This window comes from Anguilla rostrata, chromosome 13 (assembly GCF_018555375.3).
Source record: "Anguilla rostrata isolate EN2019 chromosome 13, ASM1855537v3, whole genome shotgun sequence".
Taxonomy (NCBI): domain Eukaryota; kingdom Metazoa; phylum Chordata; class Actinopteri; order Anguilliformes; family Anguillidae; genus Anguilla; species Anguilla rostrata.
In genome coordinates this window covers 32,103,601-32,122,833 of record NC_057945.1, presented here as the reverse complement: position 1 = coordinate 32,122,833, position 19,233 = coordinate 32,103,601, and the positions used below count along the sequence as shown (strand labels likewise).

Here is a 19,233-nt window from a genome sequence, read left to right as displayed (position 1 = left end):
TGCAGTTGAATGTGCCATAACATTGACATAATGCTAAAGCAAAATTGCTGCTATGATATAACCAAAGGGTGTCAATGTGGTCAAGTTGCTACATAATAAATCAATGTAACAAATTATTTCACAGTTTTAAGTATGTATGCCATTTTAAAAACAACTACTTAAGAATCATTTACTGCTTTACTGTGGTACTCATCTACATGGGTGGTGTTTCTCTAGTAATCAAGCCATAACAAGCAATGTGCAGCTAATGCATTGAAAGTAAGTACGCAAGTTTGTGTACAAAATCCACTTTCACAATACAGCCAGTGAGGAAATAATAAATAATAGAAAAACAAACTATTAAGCAGTTTACTAAACTACTGCAAACTATTGACAAACATTTAGTAAACTATTTAGCAAACTATTGACATTCATCTGTATTGACATTAGTTCAGAATTTTAATTTCATGTCATACTGAGGGTAGTCGGTCGGGTCAGTCTTTTTTTCCGCCTTCTCTGTGTCAGGGGGACAGACGCGCACGGGCTCGGCGGGCTCGGTCTTCTCGTCGATAGTGCTGAAGGGCTTGGCTTCGGCGATCTCTGCCTTGTCCATGTGGAAGGCCCTCAGAGACTCCAGCCATCCGACCCTCGGGCTACTGTCCAGGTCGGGGATGTGGAAAGACTCCGTCTCCTCCCGCTTCTCCGCGGCGTCCTTGGAGAACTCTCCCAGGACACACTCCTTGAACTCCAGGTGGGGGTGGCACAGGTACTTGTACATGATGGCGGCGATGAGTGCGCCTGTGATGGGACCCACCCAGTACACCTGCAGCACATGGAACATGTTACTGTCCCTTAGTCTGGGAGATCAAATGCATTCAAGTCTATGACTCATTTTATCCATAACTTATTTTCTATGGCCTTACAAAACCCACTGGGGTTAATACTTATACACTTTAAAGTTTATAATAATGGAAATAAAAATACCTGGCAGAAGCACAGATCATGTTGTACATCGACGCATAAGGACTTGCAAGCCATTTTGACATCAAATGGATCAAATCAAAATACTTCCTTCTGATATTCTTGTCATTAAAGTGATGCACAAAGGGACAATGCCCATTATCTTTACCATTCATTTCACCACTCAACCCACTTGCTCAGAGGTTAGGACGCAAACAAGTTACAGGCCTGGTTAAGTGCCTAAACTTAATGCCAGTAGTCTTACCCAGTGGTATTCCCAGTTCCAGGCCATAATCGCAGGCCCAAGAGAGCGAGCTGGGTTCATACTGGCTCCAGTGTAAGGCACCTGATGCAGCACACGGTACACAAGAGGCATGACACAGGAATGCAGTCAGATGAAGTGGTCAGGGCTTACATCTACGTACTTTCATACAAAAGCAAAGATACCCTGTTACACTGTTTTCCTTTAAATAGCAAGATAGAACTGAAAGAAACTGACAGTCAGTGAATACGGGACTCACTGCAAACAGGTGCCCGATGGCCACTGCAAAGCCAATGGCCAGAGCGGCACAGCCCTGGAGCTCGCTGTGCCGGGGGTCACAGGTGGCGAACACGGTAAAGACCAGCTGGAACGTGATCAGCAGCTCCACTGCAATGCCCTGCAGCAGTGATATGCTGGTGCTGAGCTGTGGAAAAACACACTGGCGTTACTCACAAGTTATGGAACAGCAACACCATAACCTCCTGAGGACTGGATCCGGTTGAGGCATGTCCAAAAAATATCTGAAATTAAATTCCTCAAAGGCTGTTACAGAAAAATGAATCGACAAAAAATGAGTTGGTAATAAAAAGAAACTTCATGAACATGCAGTATCTAGTGACAGACTGATCAAAACCTTAACATATATCTCCACAAACACATTGTTCAGTCCAAGCATTCATGTGTTGTTAATTGAACATTAAGATGGAGCAATTATCCCCTTATCTTACCTCAGTAGCTCCAAAGGGCCCTCCCGCAGCTTTGGGCGTCACCACGTACAAGATGGCGGTGCCCGCGGTGGCTCCGAGGCACTGAGCAGCCATGTAGAAGAAGGCTTTGTCCACGTTCATTTTGCGGGAGAAGACCATGGCCACGGTCACCGCGGGGTTGATGTGAGCTCCGCTGATGTGGCTGAAGCAGTAGACCATGGTGGTGACGCTCAGGCCGAAGCAGAGCGAGATCAGGAGCAGGGTGGACGACTGAGGCTCCTCTTCTGGCTTTGCCCACTTCGTCGAACTCAGACCGAGCAGCACGAAGATTAGAGTTGCCACAAACTCTCCAGCAATCGCCCTCAGGAAACGCTTGGTCAGGACCTCCCGGAATGCAAACATCATGCTCTTGCGCTCAAAAACTTGCTGCCACCACCTGACAAATGGCAGTGTTAAATGAGGTTAATGCACTCTTATGAAAGTCATATGACAGTGTATGAAATATAGGGTAAATATAAATATTGCACTACATGCCATAAATAAAATGTTACCATGGTAAAAAGTTACCATGTTCATTATAACAGCCACATTGGATGTAGGCCTATACACTTAGCTGTAGTTTTATTATAGGGATACAGTTCTGTAGGATATCATATATTGTGTACTACTAGATCCAACATACTAAATGTTTTCAGAATCACTGAATGTATTTTATCTTTTTCATGTCAAAATTACTTTTCCATACTTTTACAACGTTATACTTTCAACAAAGGCATACTTATCCCTGTATACTAAATTTTAAAATGTTAGTCTAGACTGGAATAGCGAATACAATGCAGCTGCCACGACTTCCAATGTTAATCTAACGTCGATATTACTTTTAAAACTAGCTATTAGCATTAGGCTGTGTATATTTAGAGGTTAGATAACTTAACGTTACCGAAACGATTGATTTCCAGCAAGCTAGAAATCAGTTTAGCTACTTGTTGGATGGACAAACTATACCCCGCTCTTTGGCAAAAAAAAAAAAATCGCAATTGAATGGCATGAAATTCATTTTATAGCTAAGCTGAAACAAAACTGATGGAAACGTTAGCTAGCCAACTCATTGACATCTTTACCGTTGGCTATCTAACGTTGCGTTAAAACAGGTAGACTTTAGCTATCTAAGGCTAAAGCTAGCGGGGTAGGTAAGCTAATTTTTCTCAGCAGCAAAATAACAACACATAATATACAAATATATTAAAATACATACAAATAAAAAGGTTGAAATTACAATTATGTCTTAGCTGTCGGAACTAGCAGCACAAAGTTCAATACTGACGTATTAACAAAGTAAACATCTTTATAATTAGTTAAAGGGAGATTGCCACCTGCTTTGAATCCGGTACTTTGTTGACGTTTAAAAAAGTGCCGTTTGCTTCTTAAAAAATCCCTCGCGAGCTTAACCGGTGATTCTAGAACAACGTTTAACAGGATAAAGTTGCACATCACCACTTAATGACGTTAATTCAACTCTTAACGAGTCCAATAGGTATGCATTCTGGTCTATTTAGGTAGCCCGAGGCTCTAGGGCCTAGAGGGAAAAAGTCAACTGTAAAATCATTCCATAGACTTCGGAACCACTATTTTGACAAAATTTTGTTTGTCTAAGTAACTTTTATTATTTCAGCAATGCCTTTAATAAATTCAAGATATACAACATATTACACATTTGATTGCTTTCATACCATTCGTTAAAATGTGTGTACTGTAGGCTACATACACCTTATGCATAAGGCTACCTTTTAAAAAGCCTGAAATTGGCTGTTTAATTTAAAATCATGTTAACTTTCCATTTGCAAAATAGGTCCTCAGCTAACCTCTTGGAATTCATCCAGTTTTTAATGTCTTGCTGCACACACATCCACACCCTGACCCTAGTTACCAGGATCAGTCTTTATGCTTCGAAGGTTGAGACAATGAATAGGAGAGATGGGGTTAATTTCAGTCCAGGATTCAGTAAATGAATGGAAATTGAATTCATTAATTGACAAATGACTGTACAACATTATGGGAATTTTTTAATTTATGTGTATGAATTGAATTTCAAATAATTCCCAGATTTAGAAGGGAATTCACCCCAAAAGATGAACAGCTGCCAAGCATCTATTCCGTATGGCACAGCTGACCCTGTTCATCCTGGCTGTTCATTTCTACAGAATGTAAAAATTTCAAGGAAATATGACAGCCAAACTCATTTTTAATCGCACAGCACAATTGCTGTGTAAAATCAACTCTGGTGGATGACATTTTACACTGAGAGTACCTTTTAGCTAGTGTGGACTCCAACTCTTAGTTGGATTGACGCTGAGTATGTAACAGGGCCGGTCTCCAGATGGGATGCCCTGAGTGGCATGTGCAGTGAGGTGAAGAGATTAGGTCACAGAGCTCACGGGCCTCATCCTCAACCCGATCACACGTGCACTTGTGCTTCATGCCCACTGCTTTCGAAAAAATACTGAAGCTGAAGCATATAATAGAACCTGTCTTTAAAGCCCCCTTGATATAGGCTATACTCGGAAATTTCATAATGGCTTTTGTGAATTAAAAGCACTACATTTTGGCACTTGAAATGCATCAGTAAAGGAGGTTTTTTTTTTTATATAGCTGCTGCAGAACAAAACTGGTCTTGGTGGCGCTAAAAATGATAATGTAGCGATCACATTTAATCCTGTCAGCTTATAAGTATGTGGAGGGAGCCGCCAGGCTGGCTCTTATGTGTGATGCAAAGCACAAGCAGGAGTGTGTTTAGTTTAAGAGGAGGCCATTGAAACATATGTAATTCCTGCCAGTAATCGACCAGGGCTTCTCTTTAAATGGGACGTTAAAGAGAGGGAGAGGGTAAGTCTGCGAAGGGAAGGAGAGTTGGAAGAGGAAACCGAGAGAGGGGGAAAAGATGGAGCAAGAGGAAGGGGAGCAGGAGGCAGGGCAGTGTGTTGCTGAACCCATGGCACTTTGGTAGGGGCCGGTGTATCGCAGCGGATGTGTTAACAGTTTCAGGCTCAATGGAGGGAGAAATCCTCACAAAGGGAGGTGTGCAAATATTGTGGGAAATCCGTCCACCCTTTAATATTTCATGAGGCCCCCCCAATCTATTCATGGGACTGCATTCCTGCAGAGGGGCCTGCATTCAGGCCCACTCGGCCGGCTCAATGGGAAGGGCCTTAATTGAGTGCCCGCTCTTTCTTCCACCCTGGCGGATTGTTCTCTCCATGAAAGCCCCCTGGCCTCTTCATCCTCTTCTTCTCCTGGGGAGAGAGAGAGGAGAAAAGGGGGCTGTGTCTCACCGGGGAGGAAGGGGATGAGAGATAATAGCGGAGGAGTGGTGGAGTTGCGTGAGGCCCGGGCGGAGCCCAGCGCCGGTGAGGCTAAGCCAGCCACCAGAATGGCTGTCCCTGTGTTCCCCTATGTGACTTTCAAAATGAAAATGGAAAATTGGGTTCTATTTCATTTGCACCAACAAGCATTCCAGGGCATGTTGCAATAGGCAAATTGTGCACGAGCTTGGAGAACAGGTGAAAGTTTTAATTGCGTAAACGTGTATTTTCCGCATAGTAATCCGTGATTGTAAACATCCTTCCGTCTCAGAGGAACAGGGGTATATGTCTGATTACCCATTGAGAGTTTGGGAGATGCAGTAACATTAGTGATCTCACTCAGGGTATGGCCTCTGGGTGAAGTACAATTGGACTCCCGGGTCGGTCCAGCTGCTGGGACTGGTCCTGATCACAGATTAAAGGTCATCCCTCTCTCCATAAGGGTCTGACAGACCCCCATCCTCTGGCCCACCCCAGCTAAGCCCCTTTGGAAGACCCGTCCGACAGGTTTGACTCAGCTTAGGAGAGACAGCAAACCACTTATAGGAGAGAAAGGGAGGGAACCCCAAAACTGTCACAGCTTAAAAATAAAATTTAGTCTTGAGTTACTAGATTTTCCACTTAATATACACAAGGCTGAGATACTTGCCATCTTCAGAAAACATCCCTTTTCAGGTAACATCCAGGGTCTTTTTACTTTGATTTCTTGCTGTGCTCCTGAAAAGCATAATCATCAGGCTTGTTTGTTTAGTTTGTATACTTTATCTTTTTCTTTATATACTGTACATAGGCCAATCTCATCATTACAATATCTTTTATCAATTATCCACTCTCACTGAATTGCATACTGCTACATAGCATAGCTAAAATGCCACTTCTTTTCACCCTAGTTCACCAGTTGAGCTGTAAAATCCTTATGTTGGAGGACTACTCTCCATGCACAGCTGTTGCAGGCAGACTACAGGCACACAATCAACTAGAGGTGTCATTCTTGCATGGTAATATGGGGTAACCCCACCAACTGAAACCATCTCTATCTATTAATATACAGCAAGTACAGGGCTGCGAGAGCCCAGCCGTGACTGATGTCTTTTTCTGTAGGATTAGGATGAGAATATAGTCCAAAACTACACCAGGAAAGCCATTATGAGGGAGGTCAAATACAAAGTTAACACAAACTCCTTCCATCGTGAAGATGTTAGCTGTTTTCCATACTGACACAGCAAAAATATTTTAGCCCCAACTCCCGAACAAAACGTGTTTGCTGTTGTTAGAGTGAATCTTTAGTGATATCTGAGTTGGGCTGGCCAAATAATGTGCCTATAAATTCATTCTTAAGTGGCAGCATTCATCCCAAAAATATTTATACCCTCACAACCAAAGGTGGGAGTCACTTGGACAAACTCTAAGGAGGTTCATCTCCTCTAAGTCACAAAGGGCCTGAGTGTGCCACAGCCTATTCCTGCGCTGAACTCTGACCCCGAAAGGTCGTGGGGTAACATTTGTCCCGTGGTAATTGGACAGAAGGGGCCCTTTCGCTCTTCATTTAACCCTTTCTGGCAGTCTCCTTTCTTCCTCCCACCGTCACAATGGCCCTGGGCCTGACCCAGTTGTTCCTGGGCTATCCCTCCACCCCGCCCACCCACCCACCCCACCCCCACAACCAGGCCTTTGGAAGCTGGAGAAAAGCTGGAGTGTGCTGGTCTTGGTCCACAAAGCTGGGGTTAGTGACCCCCCCCCCCCCCACACCCCCAGGCTCTGGGTTTTATTCCAGGGTTGGCTGCAGCCCTCTCCTGTGGCTGGTTATGGCTCCAGACACACCGTAGAATGGGGGGTAAAACACTTGTTGAAGGGTGATTCCTCTTCTGGCTGTCCGTCCTCCTGATCTGTTTTATTTATGTGCGTGTTAACGTGGGACGGGATGGGAGCAGCAGCCTGCCGCAGGGATGGCTCTGTGCTGACAGTCTGGACACCCTATGAAGAATGAGATACACGGCAACAGGAAATGAATCAAAGGCAGGGGTGGTGCGCACAGGTCGCTAATGCAGCATTTGCACACTGCTGCTAACCTTTTTTTGGAACAGAGAAAATGAATAAATAAAATTGAAAGGCCCAGAAGCATTTTCATCTTGAGTTGTTCAAATAAAATTTATTCATTTGTTCTGTGTAAACAATCGGAATCTGTGTAAAGAAGCCCACAGACACTTTCTTTCAAATGCAGTCCTTTGAACCATATTATCATATGTAACTATAATTAGAGATAGAAAGTGGTGAAATGTAGATGGATAATAGATTGACTGATTGATTATGACATAAATCATTCAGTGTTTCACTATATTTATCTACCAGCATGAGTATGATGTACAAAGGCAACAAAGTTTACTGGCATCTGTACTGCGCCCAACTTTTCCCTTCTGATGTTTCCAGAGATAACGGACCACTACCAGCAAAACCTGTAGCCATGGCGACGGCGGCCACATGTCCTAGCGGGGTCCAGATGCCGACCATGCTGTCCTGCTGGAGGAGCCGGCCGTGCCCAGCGCTCTACCATATGGGGTGAAAGAGGGGAGCTCTCCTGGAGCTGCTGTGCAATATTGGGGGGCAGATGTGCATTGTCCCGGCCAGTCCCTCCACGCCCCCTTAATGACTCGTGACAGCATTGTACAGTATTGTCGGCAGCCCTTCTGCCCTCTTCTGTCCCCTCTAAAAAAAAAGTGACAAAAGAAGGGCTCCCAGCTCCCCCACCTCAAACCCTTTCTCTGTGAGAAGCTCATTTCAGCACTGTTCTTTTCCATTTTTTTTGTTGTGTTTTGTTTTCCTCCCTTTTTGAATTCTTGCCATTTTCTTAACTGTCCTTTTGGGTGACGGCCTAATTGTGAGAGGACAATTAAGCTGCCTTAGCCCCTTTCAGTCCTGTTTTTTAGTGTTTTTGTATTGGCCTAAATTGCACCCATGGTGCTTCTGTGAGAGCATAATCCCAGGAAACGTGTCCCGAGACAAGTGTTTTTTTGGAGGGTGTTGGTGTACTGTACGCAAGTTTTAAAATGGTTATAGACATTCTCCTGAAAGCATATAATTGACACCAAGTAGCACTTAGCTTAAAGCTGTATATTTGTATATTTGTCTGAGGTAAACCAGTGATAATTGTCTGTCAAGGGTTCATCCTGTTTCTATTGAGTGTCCCAGGATATTCTCTATCAACAGTATTATTCCTACGATTCAGAGCAGACATTAGCCCCCTAAACCATAAAAAATGTCAAATTATTGCACAATACCATGAGATATTCGCATATATGTACTATGAAATTGCATCTCAATTACTGTTACACTTTGCTTCCTAATGAAGTTTAGAATGTGTAGCCCCCTACACACAGTAAAAATAAGTGGTCAAATGATACTGTCAAATATATCTGTGTGTGAAATGACACTTCGACCCCCTTGATTGAATCAAACTGAATGGAGTCTATGGCTTGAGAAAGTGTGATTTGTGGCCCACAAGGTGTAATCCATGCTTTAAAAAGCAGCAGACTTGTATCCCCATAAACCTGTCTTCTGCTATGAGCAAAGTGAAATACATCCCCTTTAATAGACAGCTCAATCTGACAGCTGTGAGCCCTAGATGTGCTGTCGACATGCTTTCGACTTTGTTTCTTTTTGTGTCTCCTGTGTCACAGATGTGACCCCGTCACCACTTCCTGTCCACTCATATGTGCCATTATTCCTTTCTCCTTCCCTTTTCCGCCCCATTTCTCCTGCCTTCTGGCCAACAATCCCCCCCCCCCCCACACACACACACGCAGAACATGGCCAACTGTCTGGGATAAGTTCTGACAAAAACCCCACCCAGCTCCTAGCTCCTCCTCTTCCTGTACCCTTGCCGTCCAGCAACTCATTCAGCATCCCTCTCTATTCTGAAGACTCCTACAGCTTAAGGTGGTTGCATCACAAAACAGTGGTCAGTGGTTTACACTAATGGTGAACACAGACATAACAGGAAGCTGAACTGTTAAATTCAGACACAGACTGTGAAACACAAACAGTGAGGCACACCCATAGGACATACACTACATGCACACAGTGATACACGCACACACACACAAAGACATACTGTACACAGTGAGCCACACAGACAGGCAAACTTTCTGAGACATTCCAGAATGAGGGGTGTGCCTTCAGTTTGTCAGCCAGTATGAAATGCAACACACTTACTGAAAACCCTCACACTTTTTTTTTGCCTAGTGAAAAAACAAATACATTCAAATGTTTTTGATGAATATTTGATAGATAATAGGATCAAAACTCCAGAAGAACTGAAGATTTTAAGACACTACTTTGAAAAAAACTTGACTGGCAGCGATGCAGATAAGATTACTACTCTCCCAGTCTCCTAACACAGATCACAGCAGCTGCCTTGCACCAGAGTGAACTGTAAATTCCCTGTTGTCCCTAAGCGAACCCTCTCAGTGGCACGGTGACATGGAAACAGTGCAGGACACTGGGGGTGTTAATGAGAGGGGGGACGGGTGGGCCTCTCATTACCTTAATGTGTCCCTCCCTCACTGTGTGCCCCCAACTTTCTGCCAGCGTCAAACAAGCCTCTCAGATGCAAATTACGCATTTCTGATTGTTCCGGCAAATGACAATTAATTGATTTTCATTCAGGTCCCTTGTCAGCTCCCCCTTTTCACACTTCTCATTCATTTTCAGTTCAAACCTGGCCTCTCGACAATGCTCACCGCAGACCCCCCCCCCCCTCCTCCAACACACACTCACACACACATCACACGCATTCTAACACACATGGAAGTGTACTCGCCATGAGGGGGGGGTGAATGGCTTTCACCTCAAAGGAATATAAGAACCGGAGAAAGCAATCGGTCTTGACACAAAAATATCTGCATTCTGCCACCCCCTCCTCCTCTAAACGGCCAAAGAGCCCCTCTTTCATCATCACGGGCCTTTCACTGAGAGCGACATCTGCATCTCGGCTCCGCGTTGTTTTTCCCCTCCCGCTCCGTAAACCCCCTGAACCCCGGTCACTTGCGCCACCTCCGCGCCATCGGCGAGAGCGCCACGCTGGGGGAGCAATGCCCGTTTAAATGCCAAAACAACAGCGGGCAAGTAGAGGAATGCCTGCATGTGATGCGGGCTGGCTTTCACACGTATTAAAAATGTCTGTTAACCCGATGTTAGGAAGGCTTCAGCTCTTAACTTTACAACAATATTTTAAAACACGTAAGTGGGAAAATCCTTAACTGTCGTTGTTTGGGAAACTTGCTTCACCAATTGTATTTTAAATGCACATTTTTTTGCTCAAAGCAGCACAAGCCATGGTGAAATGGCTTCAATAATGCATGGAATCAGTAGGATATAAGCAGGACAGATATAAGCTGTCAGGTGCACAAGAGCAACCCTTTAATGCATCAGAAGCTACCTCAGCACGTTTCTGATTTTTGAAAACCAATCGGGAAGCAGGAGCTGATGAGAAATGGGGTGGAGGAGGCGGGGTGATTAAGGATGAGGTAGTGATTGACAGAGAATGGTGATGTCAGTGTTGCCGGCCAGTGAAGCAATTGTCCTGGGTCCTGTGGATCGAAGCAAGGGTCAGTATGGCAGACCATCTCCTCAAGTGAGTCTCAGACTACTTTTGTGAAGCTCAGAGAATACTGATTATACACATATCACACCAGGTGCTGGGCAAGAACAACAGAAACTATTTTGTGGTGAATATATGGGGGTGTTTGACCAAACAAAGATTCTACATGGGGTTGAAACATTGGGCCTCATTCAGGAAATGCGTACAATCACATTTGATCGTAAATTGTGTGTAAGAACGTTTCCAAGAACATTTCAGCATTCAAAGGGTAAAAGACATGCTGTGAATCCAGAGAGTAAAAGACATGCTCAACGTCTGTGAAACCTACTTCTGTGAAATATCTGTATCGCACATTTGGGATAACACACACAATGTTATTCATCTTGGATAAGCCAATAGGCCAGGAAAATGTCATGTGATGCAATGCACGCTTACAACATGCTATTAGTGATCGCACATCCTCTCCTCTTTGGGTCAACTTGGACTGACCGATCATTGAGACACACATCCAGCGGAATGTTTCACGAAGCAAGATCACAGAGTTAGCAGCGTAACTGCACAGATTGAAACTCAGAACAGCTCTTTTTACTTCAGTCCAGGTTCGGACTCTGGGTTTTACTCAGTGCAGTTCATCCAGCTAACTCAGTGATCTTGCTTCGTGAAACAGGGCCCAGAGCTTCATATGCCGAGGGATCAAGGTATGCTTAACTGTAAACAACACTTGCACATCCAGTAAAGGCACTTTCATTCTGAAAGACTCGCAAAACTCCACGCATAACCTTCTTTTAGAATGTTTTTGGAATTCCTTCATGATTACAGCCATACCATTAGACTGGGCAAAAATTCCAACACATACACCCCCCCCCCCTCGATTTTAACCCTCCAGGGGGTAGGGTGCATAAGAGGTCTAAAACGCAAAAAAATAGCTGTCCCTCTTGCGAGATGAAAACGGCTCCCAGCCGGAGACCTCCCAGCCAGACCGTCTCGGCTTGTTTTGATACCCGTTCGGCTCCATTCAGATGACAGATACCTCTTCACAGTGGCATGGGCCCGAGCGTGAAACACAATGTGTCTTCCCCATTTACCCTAACATCTAAACCCTTCCTGCTCGCACACACACACACACAAAAAAAACCCCACAACTCAAAAAACCTTGAAAACAAATCAAAGGACAAAACCCAAGAAGTTTTGCTTTAAATGAATGGAAGCGGGGGCAAAAAGGGGGGGGGGGCGGGTGACAGTGGGAGACAATGAAAGGGAAGAGGCCGTTTGCAAGGGTCTCCTTGGCGTGTGAGCGTCCCCTCCTCGTGTGAGCTCATCTGGGGCTCCCTTGCGCCTGGTCCGTGTCAATTGTGACACACAGGCCCGAGGAGAAGAGGCCTCCCCCTCCACGGCCACAAGGATCAATTGAGCTCCTGACAACGGTCACACTGCATGGGGATGCCGTTTGCACAGAGAGGCCCTTCCAAGAGCTCCATTCCCCCCCCCCCCCATCTGTCAGGGGCTTCAAGGCACATTGTGTGGGTGTGTGAATGTGTGTGGGTGTGTGTGTGTGGGTGTGAGTGTACGGAAGGGGGAAGAGGAAAAGGACGTTAATCACGATTTGGAGGCTCAGAAGGAGGGGGTCCGTGAGGTAGGGGGGAGCGTGGGAGGAAAGCTCATTCATTATGATATTCCCCTTTTTTCAGAATCTATTAGCACTGCTTTTTGTCAGGACAGTTTGTATGGAAGATATTCCATAATTAGAGGAGGGAAAGGAAGAGGTGAGAAGATGGAGGGAGGGAGAAATGGAGATGGGTGCAGAGAAAGAGAAAGAAAAAGGTCCGTTATTTTAAAACCCCATAGCAATCTCAGTGTTTCTTAGTTGGGGTTTCGTACCTGCAATGCTCTCTTTGGCCATTGCTGGTGTATGCATTTATAATAGAGAAACAGAACTGTCCTTTGATTTGTTCCTCCCTTGATTAGGCGTTCTGCTTGCACCCTGGATCCTCTGTTGAGCCGAGCATTCAGAGGGAAAGCTCTGGGCTTATCGGTTCCTGAACCTGAACCGTCTCCCCCTCCTTGTCAATCAGTGCGCTGGAAAGGGGGTTCATGGCAGCCACCCAGCACAATGAGAAGAGTGGCAACCTCTGACCTCTTTTGTGACCCTCTCTGTTCTTGGGTTTAGGGGCCAGGGCAGCAGTGGATAAACCTCTAGTGAATCGGTGAATGGGGCGCACTTGTTAAACAGGTCTGTTTTTTCCTCTTTCCTTTTTTCACCCCTCAAAGTGAAGTCCAAAAAAGAGCTGGGTGGCGGTTTTGATTGGCCAGTTCAAAATGTGTGATTCCAAGACAGGGAAACCAGATAAACAAAGCATAGCTGTGATGAGGGGAAAGGATACTGGCTGGGAAAAGGAGCCGGCCTGCGGTAATAACAAAATTATAATTTAAAAGAAAACTAAAGTAAACTGTAAATGCATTTAAAAATTGAGCTTAACATAACACAGAGGAACAGTCCAAACAATATGCAACTAAACTGTTACATACAGTCATCTTATTTTGCATCACTGCAAAGACGAGGTGCATAGCTAACGCCATTTCCACTTGTGCTTAAAGCCGTCTATTGTCATCTGTTCACGTTCCACCAGTCTTCCCTGCAGATCTTTTCCGCGTATACCCGGTCTACTGCCAGCCTATGCTACCAGCCAATTAAAGTATACGGAATTCTTCCTTTCCGCTTATCAGAGGTTAACGATAATACTGAATTCGTGGCGTGTTTTTAATGTTTATTGGTCACTTTTCTTTTGGCCATTGGCTGTAGGCCTACCCCCAGTTTTATAAGCGGCGATACCTCCAGGATAAATCAGAGACTAATAACGCTAGATGGCCCCCCTCAGCAATCGAACTCCTTTCAAATATTCGCAAAACTGTTATTTATAGTCTAAACGTACGCATATGCACGCTCTATGTGCTACTTTTCACACAACTTGTGCGCTGGTGGGGGAGCCTGATATATTTAATAATAGCAGAACATTTCCGCACGCTTATTTCGGGTATTTTAAATTCAAACAAACATGTAACAGTTGCCATCCAAGAAAATGAATCCAGGCAAATATTCACCGGCAGATGGTGCACTAGTGTCGGTCGTCCCAAAATAGTACCGACAGGAGACCTGGGGGTAGTGGTGGTGCTGAGGAATGGCGTAAAGTAAAGGAATACAATAGTGATACTGTGCAATATATAAAAGTGATAATTGTGTCTGTGCGGTTTTATCATTCCAAACTCTTTACACAAGCCTTATATTGATGCAACTGAACTGGGTTCCCTTAAAACAAATTAACCATGCCTTGCGAAATGTAAACGAGTGTGTTTTAAGTTTTTTCTAGCGCCAAAATGCAGTAGAGAAACTCCAGCCCCTCACAGCTGTCGAACATTCCAAAACAATTCGCTCATTAAAGCTGATTTGTGGCAGCTTATTCCAAGCGCTCGCGCTCATTATGCATTATCAGCCACCGAACACAGGTGCGTCGCTCTGAGGCATCGCGCAAGTTACTACATGACTTCCCGGCATCCGCGGTCTTTAATCAAGAAGCTGCTGATAAGCCATTCAAAGTGTAATAGTAAAATTCCCAGTGACGTGCTCTAGCTAGAATATGAATGATCTTCCAACCAATATCCTACCACGCGTAATGTAGATACATGTAGGCTATGACGACCCGGTTGGTAAAACAAAAGTGGAACGTAGGCTATGATCTTTCAGCTTTATACACAAAATATCCTATATTTCAGACTCCAGTGTTACTGCTTTTATATACGACTGTAAAGGTGAACGAAAAGTTTGTCTAAATGTGATTGCAAAATAGGTAATGGTGGACGTGTGCTTATTTCTAATGCATTAGTTTAGCATATATAGTACTACACTGTACAAGCATATGTTTTATACAGTGTTCTTTATTTATACAGAATTAGTGTTTGGTATACAGTAAAGATTTGTATTTATTTATTTACATGGGGGGGATGTGTTAGGAATAGGGCCTGGTGTCTGCTGTTGTTGCTAAATTGAAAAACTAATGACATGCAGGAATTCTATAGGGTTGGCTCAGTACCTTCTCTCTGGATGGCTATGAGGGTAATAATTTGAGATGTTAACTTAGGACAAAGATGACTGAGGGGACGGTGGCTGGGAAAAGTAATCAAAAAGTGGTTTAAATCAGCCGAAATGCGACAGGCTTGCTGGGGGTTCAGTGGCCAATTAATCCACCCTGTCATCTCCTCTCGTCTGTCCACCAAAGAAAGTGGCAGTCTTCAGACTCAGCAGTCCCTTCCTGGAGCGTCGGTTGGGGGGCACGGCATAATATCTGTGTCCGCTGAGTGGATCTCGCCTATTTTTCCATAGCATGAGAGCCATAAAAGTCTTGTTTCTATTGTTCGGGATCTCATTTTGGGCCATTGTTCCCCAGGATCGGCACACCAGAAGCCAATAAGTGCAACATGGTCTCCCATCGAGCGTCGGTCTAGCATTCCTGGCATTTCTAGTCGTCTGTCCCTCGTGACATTTGGGGGCAGTGGTTTTGGTCGGTGGCAACAATGTTGTTTTGAGAGATTTCTTTGAATAGGGGTAAGGATGAAACCTAAATCAACAGGTGCTATTGCTGTTTATATCCATATTTTTGGACAGCAAAGAATGAATGTACTGAGAAGTTGCCAGTGGCCAAAAAACTGAATATTTTCGATTGAGAGTAGTAGTGATGAACACACATTTTTCCTAATACATTGTCAATAGTTTACAATTCCAAAAACAATGATAATATAACAAGGAGTACAATCGGAATATTTAAATCTGGAAATTGACACTCTTTGTTTACATTAGATGTGTGTAAGATGTTACATATTTTGTAACATAGATTATTAGTTTAAAATGACAAATGATCTAGGTTCATAAAACGCAAGAAGGGGAGACAATAGAAAACAACAATTCCATTAATGTTTTTTCTGTAATTTTAAAAGCATTGTCCATACTAATGTACCATAATATCACTAAATAATGAAAGATGGTGTACTCAGGGAAACTACTTGTATTGTTTGCTCATATTTTTCTCGAAACCACTGCGCCCAGTATCGGTCAAACTGAGTGCACGGGTCTATTAGGGTCCCGGTGCCATTGTTCAGTTTCCAGCTCTGTCGTCTCGTTCCCAGCTCCAGACCCAGCGCACCTCACCAGGGGCAGGCCCTTTCATCTTTCCGCTTCTTTCCTGTTACGGCTTTTTGGACTCGATGGCTAACTGAGCGGCGAGCGGCGGGGAGAGTTACAGTGAATGCCTTTCGCCGCTCACGGGGCTGGAGACTGGCCCTGACGCTCGGCTCGGCTCCACCGTCTCCACCGTCTCCACCGGCTCCACCGGCTCCACTGTCTCCGTAATCAGCGCCTCCAGCAGGGGAGGCCCCTGCATTATTACCCAGCTGCCCACTTTCCCAGGAAGGTAACCAGGGGCTTCCACCCCTGCACCTCAATATGCCGGGGAAACCACACATTCCACAGTCGTCATTATTTTGCTTTATTTCTTTAATTAAATACCCCATGCAGGCAGAGGTGAGCATTTTTTTTTCCCGTCTAGAAAGTAAAAAAAAAAAAAAAGAAAGGCAGGAATCTTTCCTCATTAATCGGAGGATGAGAAAATGTTGAATATGCTTCATCTCCACAAATCTGTATTAAATTACAAATTTATATACTGTATGTGGTTTGTAAGATACAAACTAATGGAAAATCTCATTGGATAAGCTCTGAGCACTTTTTACGTTTTTGTGGCTTGCGATTACTATGATAGTGTGGTGGTTATGTAGTTATTGTAGTCCTTAAAGAAGGCTATAGTGAAAACACAAGTGTGTGTTTTTATGGCAGTCTAGCCGTTGCCAGCCACTTAAGTTTGGTGTCATTGGGTTAGGAGTTTGCATAAAGTAAGGCCAGTAGGCCTGCTGTGTTCTGTGTGTCAGTTCTGAGAAGACGGGTGGATTGTAGCAGCTAATCCTGAGCAATCTCCCTTGAATTTGGGTATCACAGAGGAAAAGGATGTTTCTGCAGTTCCAAGGCAAATACATTAAATAAATCTGTCTGACACAAATCTCATAATTACTAATTAAATCAGAAACTCATTGATTAAAAAAACTAAAGTTTAAGGCTTTTTAAGAGAAGGGGCAATGCAGTGTGGTAAACCCCAGTGTAGGTAGGACCACAGTGGCTGATAGCTCTCACTGGCTGTCATAAAGTAAGGTGTTAAATGGATGAATTAAAGTCTCATCTTTTGGTGATTAGTGGCCCTAATCCCGTAAAGGGTGCATGAAGCCCCAATCACCCCCAGGGCGTTCCCCAGTCTTTTTCAGAACTGTGGGGGATCAGTACTGGTGATGAGCTTTGAGAGACGTTTCCACAATGTCACATTTCTCCTCATGTACTTTGTCTGCCTGTGATCTTTTCCCCTCACAAAAGACACGTTAATAACGATTAGTGGTAACCGCGCGTGTTTTCTGGGCGTCTCCTGTGCTGCGTGTAGCGGTTTGGCTAAGCGCTGCGGATCCCTTACCTGGAGAGGGGGAGGGGGCAGGTAGCCCCGGGGGCTGCTGTTGATGGAGCGCTCGGGTGCATGGGGGGAGGGGTAGTGGGGTGGTGGCTTTTTTTTTTTTTTTGAAGAGGGGGCCGGTCGTAGGCTACGCTCCGTCAGACGGGAGGCTTTTTCTTCCCCTCAGGACGCGCGGTGCTCTCCCACTGGGGCCCAGGTCAGCGCGGGGCCCTCCCACTGGGGCCCAGATCAGCGCGGGGCTCTCCCACAGGGGCCCAGATCAGTGCAGGGCCCTCGCCAGGTCTCTGCAGGAGAGGGGCCAGGATTAGTGCTTCAGAAAAGCCTAACCACTGGCATCTGCAGGCCTTTGTCTGGCTCAGCCCGCCCCTGACACGCCAAACGCACAGATCTTCATCTCTGCGGAGTGACGGTCACTTACAGGAGCGGGGGAAGAAACTAAGTAGACGGCTATGAATTTGGAGGCCATAGTTCGTGAATATTCAATGTTTTCAAAATGTTGAATATTCATAATTGGAGAGAGCAGAGCTGGCTATAGGCCCTAAACGAAACCGATTACAGATTGGGGGGGGGGGGGGGAGGTTAGTGGAACCGATAGTGGACTTTTTTCGGGGAGGGGGATACAATAGCTTCAAAAAGGCTACTCACACCACGTTGATACTGCACAATTAAAATGTCTCTCAGAAAAAGAAAAAACACATTTAAAAGCTGAATTGAGTGGCCCACGGATGGTTTTGGCCCCGCAGCCAGCTCTGGGAGAGACGGGGCTTGAACCATCCTGAGAGGTTTCTGCTTGGAATGGGCCATTGCAAAAAGTATGCCAACAGCAGATGGATTGTATCTGGGCCAGGGACAAAACAGAGTACAAAAGATGTTAGAACTATTTGCAAACTTTTTTTGCCAAAGAACTTCGCATGGCTTCTATTCTCTTTGGTCCATCTTTATAAAAAATAATTTATAAATTCATGCACATGGGAATTGAATGCAGAGCTGATTCTGGTGTGTGTGTGTGTGTGTGTGTGCTTGTGCGTGCGTGCATGCATGCGTGTGTGTGTGTGCTTGTGCATGCGTGTGTGCGCGCGTGTGTGTGTGTGTGTGCGCAGGGGAAGAGGGAGGGGGAGGGGGGGCAGTTAAGGGAGTTATAAAAGGTGTCTTGTTGTGGCGTTGGGGGTAATTAAAATGACTGGGCTGAGTTGGCCAGAGTGCAGGGAGGCTCTTTATCTTGCAGGCCAGCTCCAGCCGCCAACATGTCACATCACTCCACAGATCAAGGGCTGTTCCCTGCCTGGCTCGCCCAGGCCCCCAGCCCCAGGCTCCAGGCCCCAGCCCCAGCCCCAGCCCCAGGCCCGGCACACTAATGAGCCCCCGCCAGCCTCCCCAGGGCCCGGCCTGGGCACATGTTTGGGGCGTCGGGGGTCAGGGACCCAGGGCAGGGGTGGGGGACAGAGATCACAGCTGGATCTGAGAAAGCACCTCGGTCGATCACACACTGCATTGTGACACTCCAATTTCCCCAGATGGATCCACACTACACAATATGAACTGTGATTTAGTATATGGCAAACATAATTAAATGGCCCCTTAAAAAAACAGCATGGCTGGCACTGATGTCATTAAGTGCAGCTAAGTTGCATTTTTATTTAACTATTTATTTTTATTTTTTACAAGGCTAAGTGTGAATACCTCAATTAATAGATATGAAATATTTCAATTGTTTATTTCACACTTATTTAATTTTTTTTTGCTTTTTCAACCTTTTTCTCTGCAATTTGGAATGTCCACTCACGGTCACGCAGCAACGCTCTTGTCCTCACTGATT

The 19,233-nt window shown here is 45.0% G+C and overlaps 1 protein-coding gene across 2 annotated transcripts; it reads right to left on the bottom strand.

Moving 5' to 3' along the window:
• Window positions 1-418: 418 nt before the first annotated feature.
• Window positions 419-3,675, bottom strand: LOC135238225 (aquaporin-4-like). 2 transcript variants are annotated; one of them, XM_064305984.1, is made up of 5 exons: window positions 3,282-3,662; window positions 1,930-2,344; window positions 1,461-1,625; window positions 1,205-1,285; window positions 419-802 (listed from the first exon to the last, which is right to left on the bottom strand). In XM_064305984.1, exons 2-5 carry the CDS (start codon window positions 2,311-2,313, stop codon window positions 431-433), a joined length of 1,002 nt encoding a protein of 333 aa, XP_064162054.1. In that variant the 5' UTR covers window positions 2,314-2,344; window positions 3,282-3,662; the 3' UTR covers window positions 419-430. The 2 variants fall into 2 exon arrangements, with proteins under 2 accessions (XP_064162054.1, XP_064162055.1); XM_064305985.1 differs by lacking the exon at window positions 1,205-1,285 and having other exon boundaries at window positions 3,282-3,675.
• Between the last annotated feature and the right edge of the window lie 15,558 nt (window positions 3,676-19,233).